Source organism: Talaromyces rugulosus, chromosome V (assembly GCF_013368755.1).
Source record: "Talaromyces rugulosus chromosome V, complete sequence".
NCBI classification, from domain to species: Eukaryota; Fungi; Ascomycota; class Eurotiomycetes; order Eurotiales; family Trichocomaceae; genus Talaromyces; species Talaromyces rugulosus.
Genome location: NC_049565.1, coordinates 2,227,081 through 2,243,656, shown reverse-complemented (window position 1 = coordinate 2,243,656; position 16,576 = coordinate 2,227,081). Strand labels below are relative to the sequence as shown.

The window sequence follows — 16,576 nt, the reverse complement described above, 5'->3', positions numbered from 1 at the left end:
AAAGTCTATGTAAGATTGAAAATAAATTTAAACACCGCGGTATCTTAGCTGCAGTGAACCCTGTAATGCTCTATATGTCCCGAAAAAAAAATAAAAAAATAGAGAAATCTGCGCATAGCTAACAAGCTGTGGCTTATATTTAGCACCAGAAAACCCAATTAGTACCCAGAAGTGGACTTGTCTGCATTGTCCTTTCCGAACATGCCTTCATTGACATTGTCCAGACACTCCGACTTCCACTGCTTAGGTGTGTACTTGTCGACAATCTCTTTGAAAGCTTCCAGCGTACAGAACGAGTCATCCCCAGGGAGATGATTACTACTCTTGGAAACGCAGCCAGGAACTCTCATGACTCGATCATTGTACCGCAGTCGGACATAGTACTGGCGCAGTGCCTTTCTCTGTGTATCGTCCATCTCGGAAAGAGGGACACGCGCAATATCCGAGAGAGTCGAAAATGACGAAGCTGACTGTTTGGAAGAATCAGGTCTTTTCTTGAGGAAGGAGAGAATACCTGGAGAAGAAGACTTGTTTCCATCTGATGGTTGCGCGAACTCCTCGAGAATGGTGCCAGAAGCACCGCCAGCTTGGTGTTCTTCATTTGGAGCGAACAATTCAATGGCGATGGATGATGTAAAGGGCGGCCATTCCGCGCTGTTGAATGCACCCAAACTAAATAGAATTGCGGCAAGGGTAGTATCGTGACAGCCAGTCAAAGCGAATTTAATGGGCACTTGGGAACCCGTGGAACGTGAAGAAGCCACTTCACTATACCAGCTCCCTCCGACAGCGACGTTTGCCATGCGGTCCACAATATCTCCCATGAGGCTGCCAATTCCGAGTTTGCGGTATTCCACGTTCTCATTGTAGCCGGCGAACCATTCCTCCACAGAAATCTTTTGGATTATGTCCTGAGCTTTCTGGTCATAAAACTGCGGTGGAAGCCTCGTAGCCGGGCCATGTGCCCGACTGGCATTGATGGAATCCATGATACCAGACAAACGCGGATGAGAATCCACGGCAACTCTGGGCGTGTCTACTGGCATCCACTTTGACCACAGCTTGTTCAAGTACTCCATATCATCCGAATTGTTCCCTAATTGTGTGAAAGCGATGTCAGACCATGTCCAATCAAACCCATGCGTTGGAGAACCAAATTTTCTATTAAAAAAAAAAGGCAATACTGACATCTTTGCGCAGCCCTATCGGCAAACAGCCGAGAAAGCTGCCTGAACCGTCGGCAGCTGGCGTCATTCGGGAACGCGGTTTCGTCGGCCACGGACCTGGTAACAATTGCTGGAGCTGCAAAATTTGCCGTCCGGGAACCGGCAGGGTACATCCCCATGAAGGCTTGTTGCAGCGACTCTATGGCACGCGGCATGTGGGTTGAGCGGAGGTATATATCCTCGGCATCCGATTTTATCTTTGGCATGAAGCCTAGTTGATCAACATACAGAGTCCGGAGACGCTGGCCTAGTTGAAAAGTAGTTTGACGCCCCTTGTCGGTAAGCTCGCCGGCTTGGCTGTTGTTCCAAGCACATCTTCTGTTAGCTGCCTGGATGCATCTCGAATTTCACACGAAGACTTGCCAAATCGCCTCGGTCTCTCCACCCGGGCCACGCGTGGAAACTGCCTCGTCGTCATGGCCGAATGTCTCGATCTGTCGCCGCCATTGCAGCGCATCCCATGAAGAGAGGTCGTTACTGGTAGCGACCATGGAGGTCATGCGCCGAGCCACGGAGCAATACGGCCAGTCTAAATCAGCATGCGTTAGTGGCTATAATGTGGCTGCATTGATGCAAGGGGGTCAGGTACATGTCGGCAGGCCGGCCTGTGAGTCAACGAGTTAGCTACCAGGGTTCCAATCAGGGCGGCTGGATCGGATGCATACGTTCTGGAAACGAGCCGAAACGGGGGTTCGTTCGCCTGGTCATGAATTAGTATTATTGCTAGACAGGGTTTTTGTGACGTATATAGCAGAGGACAGTACCATGTCGGAGAAACTAGACGATTAACAAACCGTCAGCGAATGAGTTCAGGAATGTCAAGCTGCAGATCACGTACCACCTGGACCAGTTGAAGCTTTAAATGGGCGGGATAGAGCTTCTTGAGCTCTTCCTTGGAGTAAGGATCTCTGAAATTAATGCTGGTCATTGTGCATCTGGTATCGCTCGTTATGCAATGCAGGAAGAAGAGGAAAAGGTTTCCTGGAGTTGGGGGAAATGTGCGGAGATGACTCGCTGTCACACGCGGGGGAAGGCCCGCCCGGTGACGTTTGCGGGAGGCGGTGAGCAAAGATCTTTTTTGGAGATATTTTTCTTTGATGATGATGCATTAATATTATTACATTAAAGTTATTTACTCTTTTGTGCCTGGTCGAGAACATCCTGCCGCAGCTTGCGAAGTTCCTTTGCCGCCCCCCTCTGGATGGTCTTCTGCGACATGACATCAAGCACCAGGCCCCGGAGACGATGCGACCAGTACCCCCAGACAGAAAGCCTGCCACAGCCAACGCGATCCAGAGAAGCGCTGGCCATGGCCTGGGCACTGGGCACAAAGAAACTCTCATTGACCTGAAGCCCGGCCGTCGACACGCTGCCCACAATGACTCCGAGCACGTCGACGTCGTGCTGGTCAGCGCGCATCTCCGCACTGAGCGCATCACCTAACGCGAGTACAAAGGCCTTGGTGGCGGAATATGGCACCAACCACGGAAAACCGAGCTTAGCGATGGACGAGATATTCATAACCAGGGCTGGCTGCGATCTCATGAGCCGTGGAAGCAGGATGCGCGTCAGATGAGCCGTGAAATTGGCATTGACGTCGAGCACAGTCTGCATATCGCTAAACGAGAAATCGTGCAGCTTGACATACGGCGACGGTTTGATCATGGCCATGCCACCGACATTGTTCACAAGCACCGTCAATCGCGCCTCAGCGACGGCACCTAGGATCGCGTCGTCGATATCCTCAGTGATCTGCGAAGCATCGTACACGACGATTTCGGTCTTTCGTGTCGGGTAGAGCGTTTGGAGCTCGTCTTGTACGCGACTTAGTTTCTCGCGATTGCGCCCATGGAGAAAGACATTGAATCCGCGTTTGCAGAGCTCATGCGCAAACCCAAGGCCGATGCCATCGCTCGCGCCGCTCACGAATGCCCACGATTCTGAGTTCTCGTCGCGCGACAGGTAGCGTGGTAGGGATGACGGCCGGACGAATATGAATGCTTCTTGTAGCAGTCGTGTTAGGGCGAGTCCAGAGACTGCGACCCCGACAGACGCAAAGAACGTTTGCAGTTGCATGGCTGATTGATTATCTAGATGTAGTTTCAGTTCATCTTCTGGACGACGATCGATCCACCAGGTAAACTAGCCCCACTTATGCCATGTCTCGGCTGCTCTGATTCGTTGGTGTGGGTACTCTGTATGATTTACAATACGAAAAGTATTCCACGCAATAATATAGACAGTTTATCTCTATTTTCTATATCTTATTTTTACATGTTATATTATTACAACCAGGTCAACTTCAGTGGTGGACCTCAGAGGAACATTCTTGTATTCTCATTTCCAGTAAATTACAAGATCTGCACCATATTATGTAACGGTTTAATACACGTTACAATCGATACCCGATACTACTCCTCCATCCTCTGCCTTCTGCAGGCAGCTGCATAACAGTTCAGCTTGAGTATAAAGATCTTCTCTGCCATATTTCATGCCAATAAAAACATCTTCCAATTCTTAGCCCTGAAAAAGAAAAAGGAAAATAAACAACATGACTGTCATCCACATTGATATAATCTCCGACATAGTCTGCGCTGTAAGCATTTCCCTATCTCTCCTTTCTTTGCAGTCCTAAACGTCTTTCTCAGTGGTGCTACATTGGCAAAAAGACCCTCGAAAAGGCCATCTCTCTCTACCAAAAAACCTATCCAGGCGGCAAAAATGACATTTTCAAAATCACCTGGCGGCCTTATTACCTCGACTACCACCACCAGCACAATACCAGTCTCGTCAGCGACGGTTCCAGTAGCAGTGTTGACAAGAGCGAAGTCGCCAAAGTCAAACTGGCACATATGAGCCCCGAGCGACTGGAGGCACTGAAACAGCGCATGGATCGCATCGGACGCTCCGTGGGCATTATTTTCAAACCCGGCGGTAAAATAGGCAGTACGCGGGCAGCGCATCATTTGATTAATCTCTGCCAGGCGACGCAGACAGGAAATTCTGTCGAGGTGCGTGATGCACTCGTCACCAGATTGTTTGAGGCGTATCATGAGCTCGAGCAGGATATCTCATCGAGAACAGTGCTGCGCGAGATTGCCGTCGAGGCGGGGATGGATGCTGCCCAGGTAGACGAATTTCTGGATTCTTTTTCTTCTCCGGAAGTTTTACAAGAGAGCGAGGTGGATAGAGAAGCTCGTCAAAATAAAGAAGCCACGAATACAGGAGTGCCCCTGTTCATTGTCCAGGATGTGCATCGTGTTGATGGTGCCCAGGACTTGATGGAGTTTGTTGAGATATTTGGGAAAATCAGAGAAGAGGAAGGGCAGGCAGAGGCGTGAGGTACATTTGAATTAGATTTTTAATTTATATCCTCCACGTATTAAACATGTGGCTCTTTTGAACCTAATGCGAATTTTGTACATTGCTAAAATACATGTGGTGGTAGAGCAACTTACGCTAAATACCAAGGGCAACCCAAGAATAGAACATTGAGAATGATAATATACAGGGGGGAGTTATAAAGATGATTAGAAAAGAAGAAAAACCAAACGCCTCACGAATGCACCTATTTGCTGGCAACGTCTTCGTTCTCGCTCTCGCTCGCAGACCAGCCGCTCTCCGACTCGCTGGCACTCCAAGCAGATGGCTTTCTGGCCTCAGTGGTCTCGACAGACTCAGCAGGCTTAGTAGGCTCGGGCGATGGAGTCTTTTCCTTGTCTGCCTTTTCCTTGGATTTCCTGGCAAACGCCTTCTTTCTCGATTCACTGGCCTTCTTTTTCTCCTTGTTAAGCTGCCTGCTCAGTTCATCGGCTGCCTTTTTCTTCTCCTCGTCTTCAACCGCAGCCTGGTCAATACGCTGTACCAGTTTCTCAAAGGCTGGCGAAAACATTTGTGCAATAGGTATGTCGCGAATTTTGACCTTCATGTAATCATATGCTATGCATACTGGCATTTCGTAATCATCGGCTGTAGATAAATCACCAGGTCCGCCCATTGCTGGCTCATCGATTGGCAAATCTTCGCTGTCCGCGACATCAAGATGTCTCGGGACTGCGAATGTTCTTTCAGGCTTTTGGAATGAGTTGTTGGATTCCGACCCGGCTTTGGAGATTTTGGCATATCTTTGACTAAAGTGCGTCAAAAGTGTCATGCGTGCATTCATCCGTCGGCCAACACGGATGGCCTCAGAGGTGGTAGAGTGCTTCTTTGCAATGGCAGAGCCTGCCATGTCGTCCTGGAACGTAGCTTCGTGTATGAGCAACGTGGAACCTTGTCCAATTTGGGCAAACTCCGACGACGGTCGGCAGTCCCCAGAATATGATACCTTGAGTTTGTGATCCCACGTAAAGGAAACCGCCATAGAGCCCTTGCAGTGGTTCACCCAGACCGCACTGAGTTTGGCAAGGCCTGTAGCCTCCTGTAAAAGCTTGGAATATTCGGAAGAACCCTCGCCCTCAAAAGATAGGTTTGTACTAGCAGGACCATCTTCAGGGTACGATCCATCCGCACGACAGTGTCGATAAGAAAACCCCGTCATCAGCTTTTCTTTTGGGTGAACTGAGAGGGGCAAAATTGCACCGAACCCATAATCTTCCACTCCAGCGTACTCCTCCAGCCATTGGATGAATGAAACTTCGCCGAGCACGCAGAGTCTCTTTTTCTGCAACATTTCTGTCAGGGTTATTTCGCCTTTCATTACACTACTACCAATCGATGAATCAACGGTGCGGTTCACCTTGTACCACTCTTTAATGACACTGGCAGTGCCGAGATGGTGGTCTGCATGCAAATGACTGATCCATATCATGCGAAGGTTTTTCATCACATGGTGCAGTTGCTCAGGGTTAAACATCCTTTTCAACTGTCCTAGCGTGTTCTCGCCAGCATCAAGCAAATAGTATCCCTTTTCGGGAACATGAAGCAAAGTAGCGGAGACATTGCGGTACTTGGAGGGAGAAGAGGAGCCAGTGCCCAACGTGAAGACTTCAGTTTCTCCTGCCACATCCGAAATGCTATAGCGCATATCCATAATTTTGTCGATAAAATATGGCTTCTGAAGTTGCTTTTGGATTTTCTCCAGGCGCTGCTGGACTGCCCTTGGCATCCTGCTGATGTGGTGAAGTGGGTTGAAAGTGGTTACTACCTCGGATCTGTTGATTTTAAAGTCTGGTTCTATATCCAGGACCAGGCCAGGCTGTGAAGGAATCCACGGTGGGTTTTTAGATCGGATGCTTGAACCCTCGGGACTCGTTCCCGGTTGAGGAAGGGTGATATTGTCGTGATAGGGGACAATGAAATTATCTTTGTTGATGCTCGCCAAGCGAAGGGCGGACTTGGCCGCAGTTTGCATGGCGATCTGGTTGGGGCAATAATCGGTGCTTGACATAACATGCTTGCAATGACTCATGTTGCTAATGAAATTGCGAATGCGCTGGTCTTCTCCAATGTTAGGACCTAAGATCCAAACAAAGACGCTCAGGCTAGAAGTCACGGCCGGGGAATTCCACTCAGCACGCGATATGAAATTTTCAATAAAGTCTGAGGATGGTATCTCAACAAAGGCAACGCCTCGTCCAGGACGAGATGGTCCAAGAACCATGTCCGGGGTGATCACTTTGCCTTCCTCGTTAGTGTAATTTTCGCCTTTGGCGAGTGCTGCAAAAGCAGGGCCCGTGGGTACGCCCAGCGCGATCGCCTTCTCGCGATCAAACTTTCCCCTTTGGTCATGGCCCCGAACGACATAGCACAAAGATTCTACCGCCGGGGTTGTATGCGGAAGTCTTTCGATGAGCGCACCAGGCCAGGGCTTCCGAACAAGGACATTTATGTCAGGAATAGGCTCAGAACCTCCTGGAAGAGGTCCATCGTATTTTTCAATGTCCTTGGTGACGGGGTTGCGAACGAAAATGGCGCCGGGGTGCTTTTTAATATCGGCCAACTTTATTTCATGTAGCGTATCAATCCTCCATTTGCTTTCGAACATGTCTTTTACAATAGCATCTCGTAACATCCTATCTTTGACTGCGGGATCCAGTGTTGTGGATTGCACTTCCTCGAAGTCATCCAGACTTCGCTTGAGCGGACTCTTGGAACCAAATCTAGGAAAGGCGGTTGACTTGAATGACTTGGAATAATCAAGAACAGATTGCAAAGGGATTGCCCACACGTTGATATTTTCATCCGACCAGGTGGGCTTTTCGAAAGGATCTGCTTTATTTTCGTCGCTCACAAGAAAATCGGACTCATACTCTTTCACCCGAATAGGTGTTTTTTTTCTAAAAATAAACCTGCGCGCAGTTCCAAATGTATGGGTGATGTTCTTGCCGCCGTGAATGGTCACAGTTTCAGATCGGTCCTCGGAGACTTCTTCTGACCCAGATTTATTTGGAGGTGCCGCATTTGCGTGTTGCTGTTGGCGGACTCGCTTTTCCTCTCTGTCAAGGGCTAACGATGTGGCCGAGTTGGCACGCGCATCTGCAATCGTCAAGAGCATGCCCAATAAGCCGCCGATATTATCCCAGCCCGTCTTTCCGGTAATAAAGAATTCCGTCAGGTTCGTAAACGACTGGGAGCGTTCGGTGAATGTTCGCTGCAGGCCTTCAGATGCATGGCCAAATACATATTTTCGGTTCGGATAGCAAAGAATGAACGTCGATCCCGGGGTGTCAGCGGTCGGGGCGCTGAGCGCCTGGTACCAGTATTTCATTGGCTTGGGATCGAAGGTAGACGGGCGTCTATAGATACTTTCGGTGGTACCAATGCGATTATTCCTGCCTCTAACAATGTAATATTTGAGAAACGGTTCGGTCGAGCTCCTCGGTGCTGGTAAGAGATGGCCTTTTCCCAAGACCTGGACGAACTCGTCCAAGGGAGGTGCTGATTCGCGGTTCGAGGCAGGGGATGACAAGGGACCGTGACGGCCGTTTGATCCAGATGAAAAAGTGCGAACACTCAGACGAAGTCGATGCTGGAGAGAGCCAACTCTGACTGCTGAAGCTGAAGCCGAAGCACGCGGTATTCGGAGAGGTGTTCCGTGGAAGGCAAACCTTCCAGGTCCTTGCAAGAGCGCCAACTTGACAGAACCCGAATAACCACGGGGGATCGAAAGCGAAAATCTAATACAGGCGGGCAAGCATGTCAAACCAGCCAAAATGGAGAGTGGTAGTGATGGATGCTTTGCCGGTTGATTATTTTATTTTTATTTTTTTGCCCCCCTTGGGAAGGACCCACCCTGGAGCGTGCGCTAGCCTATCCTGGAACTAACAGTGGAGGTCAATCAAATTCTATTTAGAGATCACAGAAGATTGTACGAGACGTAGTTCCGAACAGGCTTGCTTTGGAAGCGTTGTTCTTAGAGAATAACAAAGTAACTAAATACATCGACACCAGTATAGACACGAACAACACCCAATAGACAAATAGACAATACAAATAAAGATTGTTTACGTCCGCTTTCCCAGCGCTAACTTATTTACCAAAACACCTTGAAAATCACCGAGATATGTGAAACCTGTCCCGAGAGAATGAGGGACGAACTGGGCCCAGAACTCCCGAGCCGCAAACGCCGTGTGTGGCGGAAAAATCTATACTATTCAATCCAAAGAAAGGAAAAAGGGGGCGAGAGAGAGGGTGAGAGAGTGAGGCTAAAAAGTAAGGAATCATCAAAATGTGCATGATTTATTCCAAGTGCCCTGTCAGCAATGATACACGTTCAAACGCTGCGTCCATGCTTGTACACAATCGTTCAAATGTGCGAACTGAGGCGGCAGTGGCATCGGTTGATTCATCACCTTCAACAACAATCAAGTAGTGGGAGGGCTTTTCCAACACAATGCCTTCAAAACGGACTTCAGAAGGAGTCGATGATGAGGAAACCAAGGCGTCGTCCATGAAGAGAGCAAGAGATGGGTCAGATTCGTCAATCTCGATGGTGGAGTCCGAAGTGGACTCCGTGGAGACTCCAGAGACTACGTCCTCAATAACCGGGGGGCGATCAAGCTGAGGAACCTCGGCCTTGGACGAAGACAGGTCTGATGACACATGAACTGGGCTAGATGATTTCCCAGATAGCATCTCAGCATCAAGGGCGGGGCCTTCTGGCACCTCTAGGACGGCAAAAATGGAGGGGTTGTAATTCATGTCGATACCCGAGTTCCAACCAGAAGCATACATGTCCATACGTTGGTCAGGCACCATCACCATTCCTACTTGGAAATTTTGCTGTTGCTGGGTGGGAAATTCTTGTCCACGCATACGCGAATTGGTTTCGTTGTGGACATTTGAAGGTACTGAGGCCTGGGAGACTGGCATTTGTTGCTGTTGCTGATGCTGCTGGTGCTGGTGCTGTGGTTGTTGTTGCTGCGGTCTAGGTGTCTGTTGAGAGGATTGGAGTTGTGCAGGTAGTCCGTTAGTGGAGAGGTCGTTGAGGAAGTCGGAGAAATGAGGGGATGAGAGAAGTAGGCGAGTGAGGTCGGTGAGACGGTTGTTTTCCTCGAGGAGCGCACGATTCTGCAGGCGAAGTTCGTTGGCTTCGGTAGTTTTGACAGCCACCTCGCCCTCGAGCTGGCCGATGTATTCTTTACGGCGGGAACGGAATGCGCGAGCAGAGACCTTGTTACGCAACTGTCGTCTCTCCTTGCTGGTAAGCTTTTTGCCTTCCTCGCTCGCAAGCAAGCGTTCATCATCATCCATATCATCTTCGTCCTTCTTTGGTCTGGACATATGCGGCATTGACGACGGGGTGTTGGCGCTATCCCCGCCAGTGGAGTTTTGGCGCATTTGTTGTAAAAGACGGGAGATGCGCTCTTCGACCATGGGATCTACATTGCGTACCGGACGGTTTTGTGCAGGCTGGGGTGTGGGAGTAGCGACTTGTTGGGCAGTTTGCTGTCGCATATGCTGTTGCTGGCGCATAATTTCCGTTTGTTGTCTTTGTTGCTGTTGGGCAGCACGGGCGGCCATGGCTGCTTGTTGTTGGTGCATACCGGGGTACATCCGACCGGCCTGCGGTGCGGAAGCAGCTGTTGGGGGGCCCATGGGCGAAGCAAAATCGTTACCGCCGAGAACGTGAGGGTCCACGAACTGCTGGGCCCTGGCATTGGCCGGGGCGCTAGGGGTCATGTAGGACATGTTGTGGGGAGTGTCGCTCTCGAGATCCATTTCCGAATGGCTACGCGAAGGCACAGTGCCAAAGTCGATGGCCGTCTCCTCCTGTTTCATGCGAGCGACTGGGTCCTCTGCCATGTGGAATCCGGGGTGGACGGCACCAAAGGAGCGCATCGAATTATCGTTGAATGTCATGGCATGGGCAATGGCGCCGGGAGGCAGACCTGTCTGCTGTTGGTGATCTCCGTACTGATGGCTGGGGGCGGAAAAGGGCTGGCCAAAGTCGCTGACACTGGCGTCTGATGTGGACATGGAAGGTTGAGAGATCATAGACGGGTTCGTTTTCATCGACTCGGATGTAGGGAAGACGGACTGGGTCTGATCGAGGTTGAGAAAGGAGTCGAAGTCGGGATCGTAGGACGTGTTGAGATTGGGAAGCGGCGAAGCAGTTGTTGCCGGCAGTTCCCCCAGAGCAGCCATGGCTGCCAGTTTGACCGTGTCGTTGGGAGCAGAGCAATTCTCGTGCACAGATGAGCGAAAGTGATGCAGAGAGCGTTGTCGAATCCAAGCAATCAATCAATCAATCAATGGCAAGGATAGAAGGGTCGAAACGATTGGCGATGGCTGGTAAAACGAAGGAATCCGGAAGGTGAGCGAATGTTAGTTCGGGGAAAAGGCGTAAAGGGCGATGGATTATAAGAATAATGAAGACAAAAGAGGCAGGCTGGTGGCGAGCGGACAATGAATAGGCGAGACAGAAGGAGAAGGAGAGAGAGAGAGAGAGGGCGAGCGAGGGCGAGAGGGCCGCTGTGGCTTAGTCTGGGCCGGGCTGGCGCGCTAGGCCCGACCAGGCGGCGGTGGGCGGGGCTAGTCCGGGCAAGGCTCCCAGAATAGCCCGAGAACGCGCGTCTTGCCTGCCGGCTCTGTGTTTACCCGCCGCTACCGATTGGCTTCCTATACCATCCTCATAGTATTCTTCTTGATTAGGGCTATGGCCGGGCCTACGTACTAGTACGTACTCAATTTCGAAGTTTTAACATGCTTACGCACCGCGCTAGGTTCGTCCCATACAGTTTGTGTCCTTTTTTATCTCCTGGCTATGGCTGAGTTGGCCCAGCCCATTCGTGTTTCTGTGGCACAGTTTGAGCAAATTTTTTTTCTTCTCCTTGTACAGTTAGGGCTATCCACTCTCGTTCAAGGTTTCAAACATTAGCATCAGTACAGCGTTTTGGATTTCCTAGCTGGGTTTGGCATTGATTCTCAAACACATGGTTGCCCGAAAAATGGGATTTTTTTTTAACTCTATCCTTTGCAGTATCCAAACCCTGTTCCCCCCGTGTTGATGTCTATAATAGGGGTATTCGCAGTGGCCCCGTGCTTGCGCGTACCTGCAATATGCTCCATATCTTCCGTATTGTCCGCCAGTCCATATTCGGTATGATGTTCCTTTCGAAGCTCGACATGCTTTTCCAAGCAAACGCAAATGAAGCCGAGGCATGACACTGGCGCGACAATCAGCCAGACAACTCGCAATGCCTTGACATAGACATCAACAACCCGATGCCGAGTCGCAGCAGGCAAACATGTAATAAAGCCTCCACTCGCGTACGAGTATGCCTTTCCGTCTGCCAATGCCGCCCGTATCGCCGCTGGGTCACCACCGCCGTCTGTCGCGGTGATGGACCCTAGATGGGTGTCTATCTGGCTGTTGAATGCAACGGATGCTATGGTGGCGCCTCAAACCAAGCCAAATGAACGGATAAAAGAGTATGTCCCCGTTGCAACTGCAACATCTGACTCTGCCAACGGAGCTAATGTAGATGGCAAAGTAGCTGTGAAGAGCATACCCGTGCCGCCGGATACTAGGATTTGGTAGCCGACCAAAGCACCCCGACTAGATGACTCGTCGAGCTTTGAAAGAAGACCGGCTCCAGTGGCGCTGAGGACAAAACCAAGCCAGTGGATAGGGATATACAGCCCTGTTTTGGACATGAATACTCCCGTCAGACCACCAAAGGGGATAATGGCGAGAGCAAACGGCAGAAAGTAGACTCCAGACATCAGCGGCGAAGCACCCTTGACAGCCTGGAAGTAGGTTGGCAGGAAATACGAGATTGCTTGGAAAATTATCGCTGCCAGAAAGATGATGATGTAGCCAGCGGCAGAGGTGCGGTGTTTGAAAAGTCGTGGCGGTGTACTGGCTTCTTTGCAGACGGCTGACGGCGACGATGCTTGATGAAGAGCAAAGATCACACAGCCTACCACTCCCAGAACTAAAGGAACAATAATGTACCATGAGCTCCAGGAAAACTGGGCCTCTCCCATGATCAGGCCAAAGAAAATTGCAATCATAGAGGGAATGAAAATCAGATTCCCCAAAATGTCGACACGCAAAAGGGCATGCCGCCAAGTCGGGCTGCGGTTATCATGCTTCAGTCTGAGGAGGAAGTTAATCGCCAGCAGTCCAAGGACTGTTACAGGCAAGTTGATCCAGAAAATCCAACGCCATTGAGGCTCGGCTAGGGCGCCTCCAATAATGGGTCCAATCGTTGTTCCGATGGCAGCGGTTGATAACACGGCACTCAAATAGGGGCATCTATGTCGAGCCGGCACCAGATCGCAGATGATTATATCTGCTGCCCCGAGTCCCTAGATTGTGCGCCCAGCAATGAGCGTCCCAGCGCTCGTCGCACTGCCAGATATGCCGCTGCCCAACGCGAAAAGCGAAATGGCAACTAGAATCGGATGGCGACGGCCAAATATGTTCGCTATCTGTCCATAGAACGGCTGTGGAACAGTAGTAGCAAGCATAAAGGCATTCATCACCCAGGCGCACTGCTATTGACCGCCGATTTCTCGAGTGATTGTTTGCAGAGACGTGGTCACGATGGTTGCGTCGATAGCGGACATAAAAGACAAGAGACAGAGTACAACAAACACACACCAAACTCGCCAGGATAGGCGGAACTCGGGTGTGTCTTCCTGGGTGCGTTGGGAGGTATCTGCTGCTTCCCCTCCTTCTTTGGGGTGCCGGACCATGGCTTTTGCGTATAATTCACGTTTTGGAAGATGAATGTGTAAGAGAAGGTTCTTTCCAGATCAGCTATTGTCACATAGGAGTATATGACTACGGATTGTACTACCTTTGATTCCGTCATTTTCATCTCGTTATTTTTCTCCGGTCTCTTAAAATATTTTCGCATAGTAAAAGGAATTATGCATTTCGAATTTCGGCGAATAATTAGGTAGACAAGGCTACAAAATAAGAACAAGGGCCCGCCAATCACATCCCCGTCCCAACCTCTTTGCTTTTTGCTTTTTTTTTTTTTTGGCTCTGGGAGACTACTGGTGCTTGTTACACATGTATTAAATACCGGATCATATAACAAGAGGCTGGCGGCCGAGTTGGAAATCGACAAGCCGAGATGAATAGGTAGCATCATGCGGTACTCGTCAGGCCAAACCAGCCCCATGCAGCAATTGCCAGGCCAGAAGCTGTACGGAAAACAGCCTTGTTGGGTACATCCTCTCTCAGGCAGACATAGCCGTCCACCAGGCCGACGTAGGCACCCAAGATGGTCAGGACGGTATCAAATTCGACCAACTTCCCCTGGAAATAAAAGGCAAAGAGACACAGGCCGATAGCGGTTATGCGCCCAGAGCTCAGAATCATCACCGACTGGGCCGGTTTGGAACTTGCGATGCGTTGGGGAAGGCCGAACTCGAGAATAGCATATTCGGCGTTGAAGAAAGGTATCAACCCGCCAAATGTTGTAGCAGTGGCAACGAAGAGGGGTGGCACATGAAACAAGCTGAAGTGTTCAAACATTGTCGTAGTCCAAAATTTTAATTGGTGTAATAAGCAATGGAAGACGCGGAAGTGATTGATGGTAGCAGTTGTGGTTGAAACGGTTGAAGATGATGCTGACGATGTTGAAGAGGGTGGGGAGGAGAGGAGCACGTGCCCCTGCCTGCCCTTTGTTCCTCGTCACCACCTCAGATAACTATCGAATTGTTTTTAACTATCTCGTTACAGTGAGAAAATAAAGTCCGAATTTCATGGTCAAACTCGTTCTTCTAATTTGCTGTCACGCGCTTCTACTACATACTAGTGCATTGCTACTTTTTGTGTACCACCGGGCCAGTCTCATTGCCAAAAAATTGCAATCGGCCCATCTATCCGGAAGAAACCAATAGGTCTTCCTACCGCTTATGGTCTTTCATCTGCAGATGTTCGAAACTGTTGAAGCGATGCCCATGCTCCTGGCTGCGCTCATTGGACTTGACGATGTTCGACCTTGATTTCCAGCCATTCGATGCCGACAGTTTTGATTGAAGATTCATATAAAATCGCCTTTGTGTGACGTATTTTAACCAAAATGAGTACATTGCCGGCGCGCAGCTGACGATGACAGTCCCAAAAGTTTCGGCAAGTCCAAGATGTCCCATGAATCGTTAGTACGAGTTAGTCTCAATGGAATATATTCTCAACTTACGTTGAAATTGCAAGGCTAGTGCCAGTCCATATAGGATCATACTCGAGAAATATGCGGACTCGAAAGACCAGTGAAACGATGCTAGTGATGACCGTTCTATGCCAGGGTAAAATAAATCAATCAGCCCCCAGACATGATAATTCCATAAAAAAAACTTACAGCAGTCCCGCCGAGAACACGACGCCCAGTCCAATTTTCCTTTGCCGACTAAGTCGCAGCCGAAAGATGATGGGCAAAGGTAGCGCAAAGATGATAAGATCGGCCACCACAGTAAAAACACCAATGACGACAGTCGATGACACCGGGCTGGCACATCTTGTGAACACAGTATTGTCCCATACCTCTCCGTTCGTAGGAAGGCAGTATGCAGCGGCAATGACAATGTTTGATCCATAGAAGAAGTAAAGAACGACAATGAGGACCCATGAAGTGACGCGTATCCATCGCACAATTCCAAAGTTTCGAAGATAAAGTGCCAGCACCGTGCCCTTGGTTGCCCATAGTGTCGGAGCAATAAGCATTTTCTGGACAAATTGTCTCTTCTTGATGTCAGCTGGCCTATCTACTTCAAAAGGTACCTTGGATTTTTACCTTGATAAATGACTTCGTTACAATGCTGGCAGGAACATCCCAAGTATGTCTTCCTGCTCCATCTTTTGTGACTGTTGTTCGAACTGACTATTAGACGGACACTTCGTTATCAACAGAGAATAGAATTCTCACGGCTATATATTATGACCCAATAGCCAATACTTGTTATTTCTCCGAAAACACAAAGATCTAAAGAAAATTCAGTACTTGAATGTCATTTGCAAAGAGGAAAGGAGAGCCATACAGTCATCGATGGCTAGCTTCCCCGTATCTTTCTATGTCGAAGCTAAACGTATTAGAATGAAAACAGCGCTGATGGCAATAAAAACAACTCCAACTACAAGTATAGTGTGTTCTAGAGATGGAGGGTCAGCAAAATTAGGGGGGCTGCCATCTGGATTGACTGCAAGCGGCACGTTTGATAAATCAGCCATTGTGAAGGTAGAATGAATGACCACAATGTTTGATTTTGTGTTTGACCTGCTTATTTCTTATTGAATTTTCTTTTTAAATACCAAGTCTGTGTGTCATTTAATAAGCGAAAGATGCCTGGTCACACTGTGTCTAAAAAGGGGAGGTGGTTCAACATACGTAATACGTATATTCAAATATGGACTGAGGCGAGGTACATGTACATTGATGCATGTACTATCCGAGTAATAATTCAGAGAGTATGTTATTCAATTCGCTCAGTTGAAAAATTAAAAATTGTAAAACCGAGACTTTAATATTACTTGATGTTTGAATGTTGACTTGGGGTAATCTCTTTTCCCGGTAACTAACATCCCAGGTAACACATTCAATGTTTTAAATATACTAATTGATACAATTGCTTGAGTGACTGATATCAGTAAGTATTCAAATGTTACTATTATATATTGCTAGATACGACATCCTCCGGATGTCTTCAGCCTGATAAGTTCGGGGCTGTCTGCGGAGATATTTTAGCTGTTTCTGTTAGTATTGTTTCATGCCGATAACTCGATTAAACTCTGTTCTGAGTGGCTGGCTCCTGTCTTTGACTTTTTCCCCTTATACTAGTGTTTCTTGTCTTGGCACATGCACCAATGGTGATTTATAAACCCGAGCAGATCGGTGGTTAAAGACATGTCGTCTGAAGCCTGATTTCTGATGGAAGGCGAGTATTTTTGGAAT

General features: G+C 49.0%; 4 protein-coding genes across 4 annotated transcripts; 1 reads left to right on the top strand and 3 right to left on the bottom strand.

Annotated features, from left to right (window-relative positions):
* Positions 1-158: 158 nt before the first annotated feature.
* On the bottom strand, positions 159-3,302 carry TRUGW13939_09322 (uncharacterized protein; the record flags this gene model as incomplete). Its single annotated transcript, XM_035492445.1, has 8 exons — positions 159-1,096; positions 1,189-1,523; positions 1,578-1,755; positions 1,816-1,831; positions 1,892-1,926; positions 1,991-2,003; positions 2,065-2,318; positions 2,363-3,302. The coding sequence occupies 8 exons, from the start codon at positions 3,300-3,302 to the stop codon at positions 159-161; spliced, it is 2,709 nt and encodes a 902-aa protein (XP_035348338.1).
* A 475-nt stretch (positions 3,303-3,777) lies between these two features.
* TRUGW13939_09321 (uncharacterized protein) lies at positions 3,778-4,567 on the top strand (the record flags this gene model as incomplete). The annotated part of the gene is made up of 2 exons (XM_035492444.1): positions 3,778-3,822; positions 3,875-4,567. 2 exons carry the CDS (start codon positions 3,778-3,780, stop codon positions 4,565-4,567), a joined length of 738 nt encoding a protein of 245 aa, XP_035348337.1.
* Positions 4,568-4,794: 227 nt separating this feature from the next.
* On the bottom strand, positions 4,795-10,814 carry TRUGW13939_09320 (uncharacterized protein; the record flags this gene model as incomplete). Its single annotated transcript, XM_035492443.1, has 2 exons — positions 4,795-8,344; positions 8,947-10,814. 2 exons carry the CDS (start codon positions 10,812-10,814, stop codon positions 4,795-4,797), a joined length of 5,418 nt encoding a protein of 1,805 aa, XP_035348336.1.
* Positions 10,815-13,773: 2,959 nt separating this feature from the next.
* Positions 13,774-15,351, bottom strand: TRUGW13939_09318 (uncharacterized protein; the record flags this gene model as incomplete). The annotated part of the gene is made up of 4 exons (XM_035492442.1): positions 13,774-14,146; positions 14,542-14,631; positions 14,831-14,926; positions 14,990-15,351. The coding sequence occupies 4 exons, from the start codon at positions 15,349-15,351 to the stop codon at positions 13,774-13,776; spliced, it is 921 nt and encodes a 306-aa protein (XP_035348335.1).
* Positions 15,352-16,576: the final 1,225 nt, after the last annotated feature.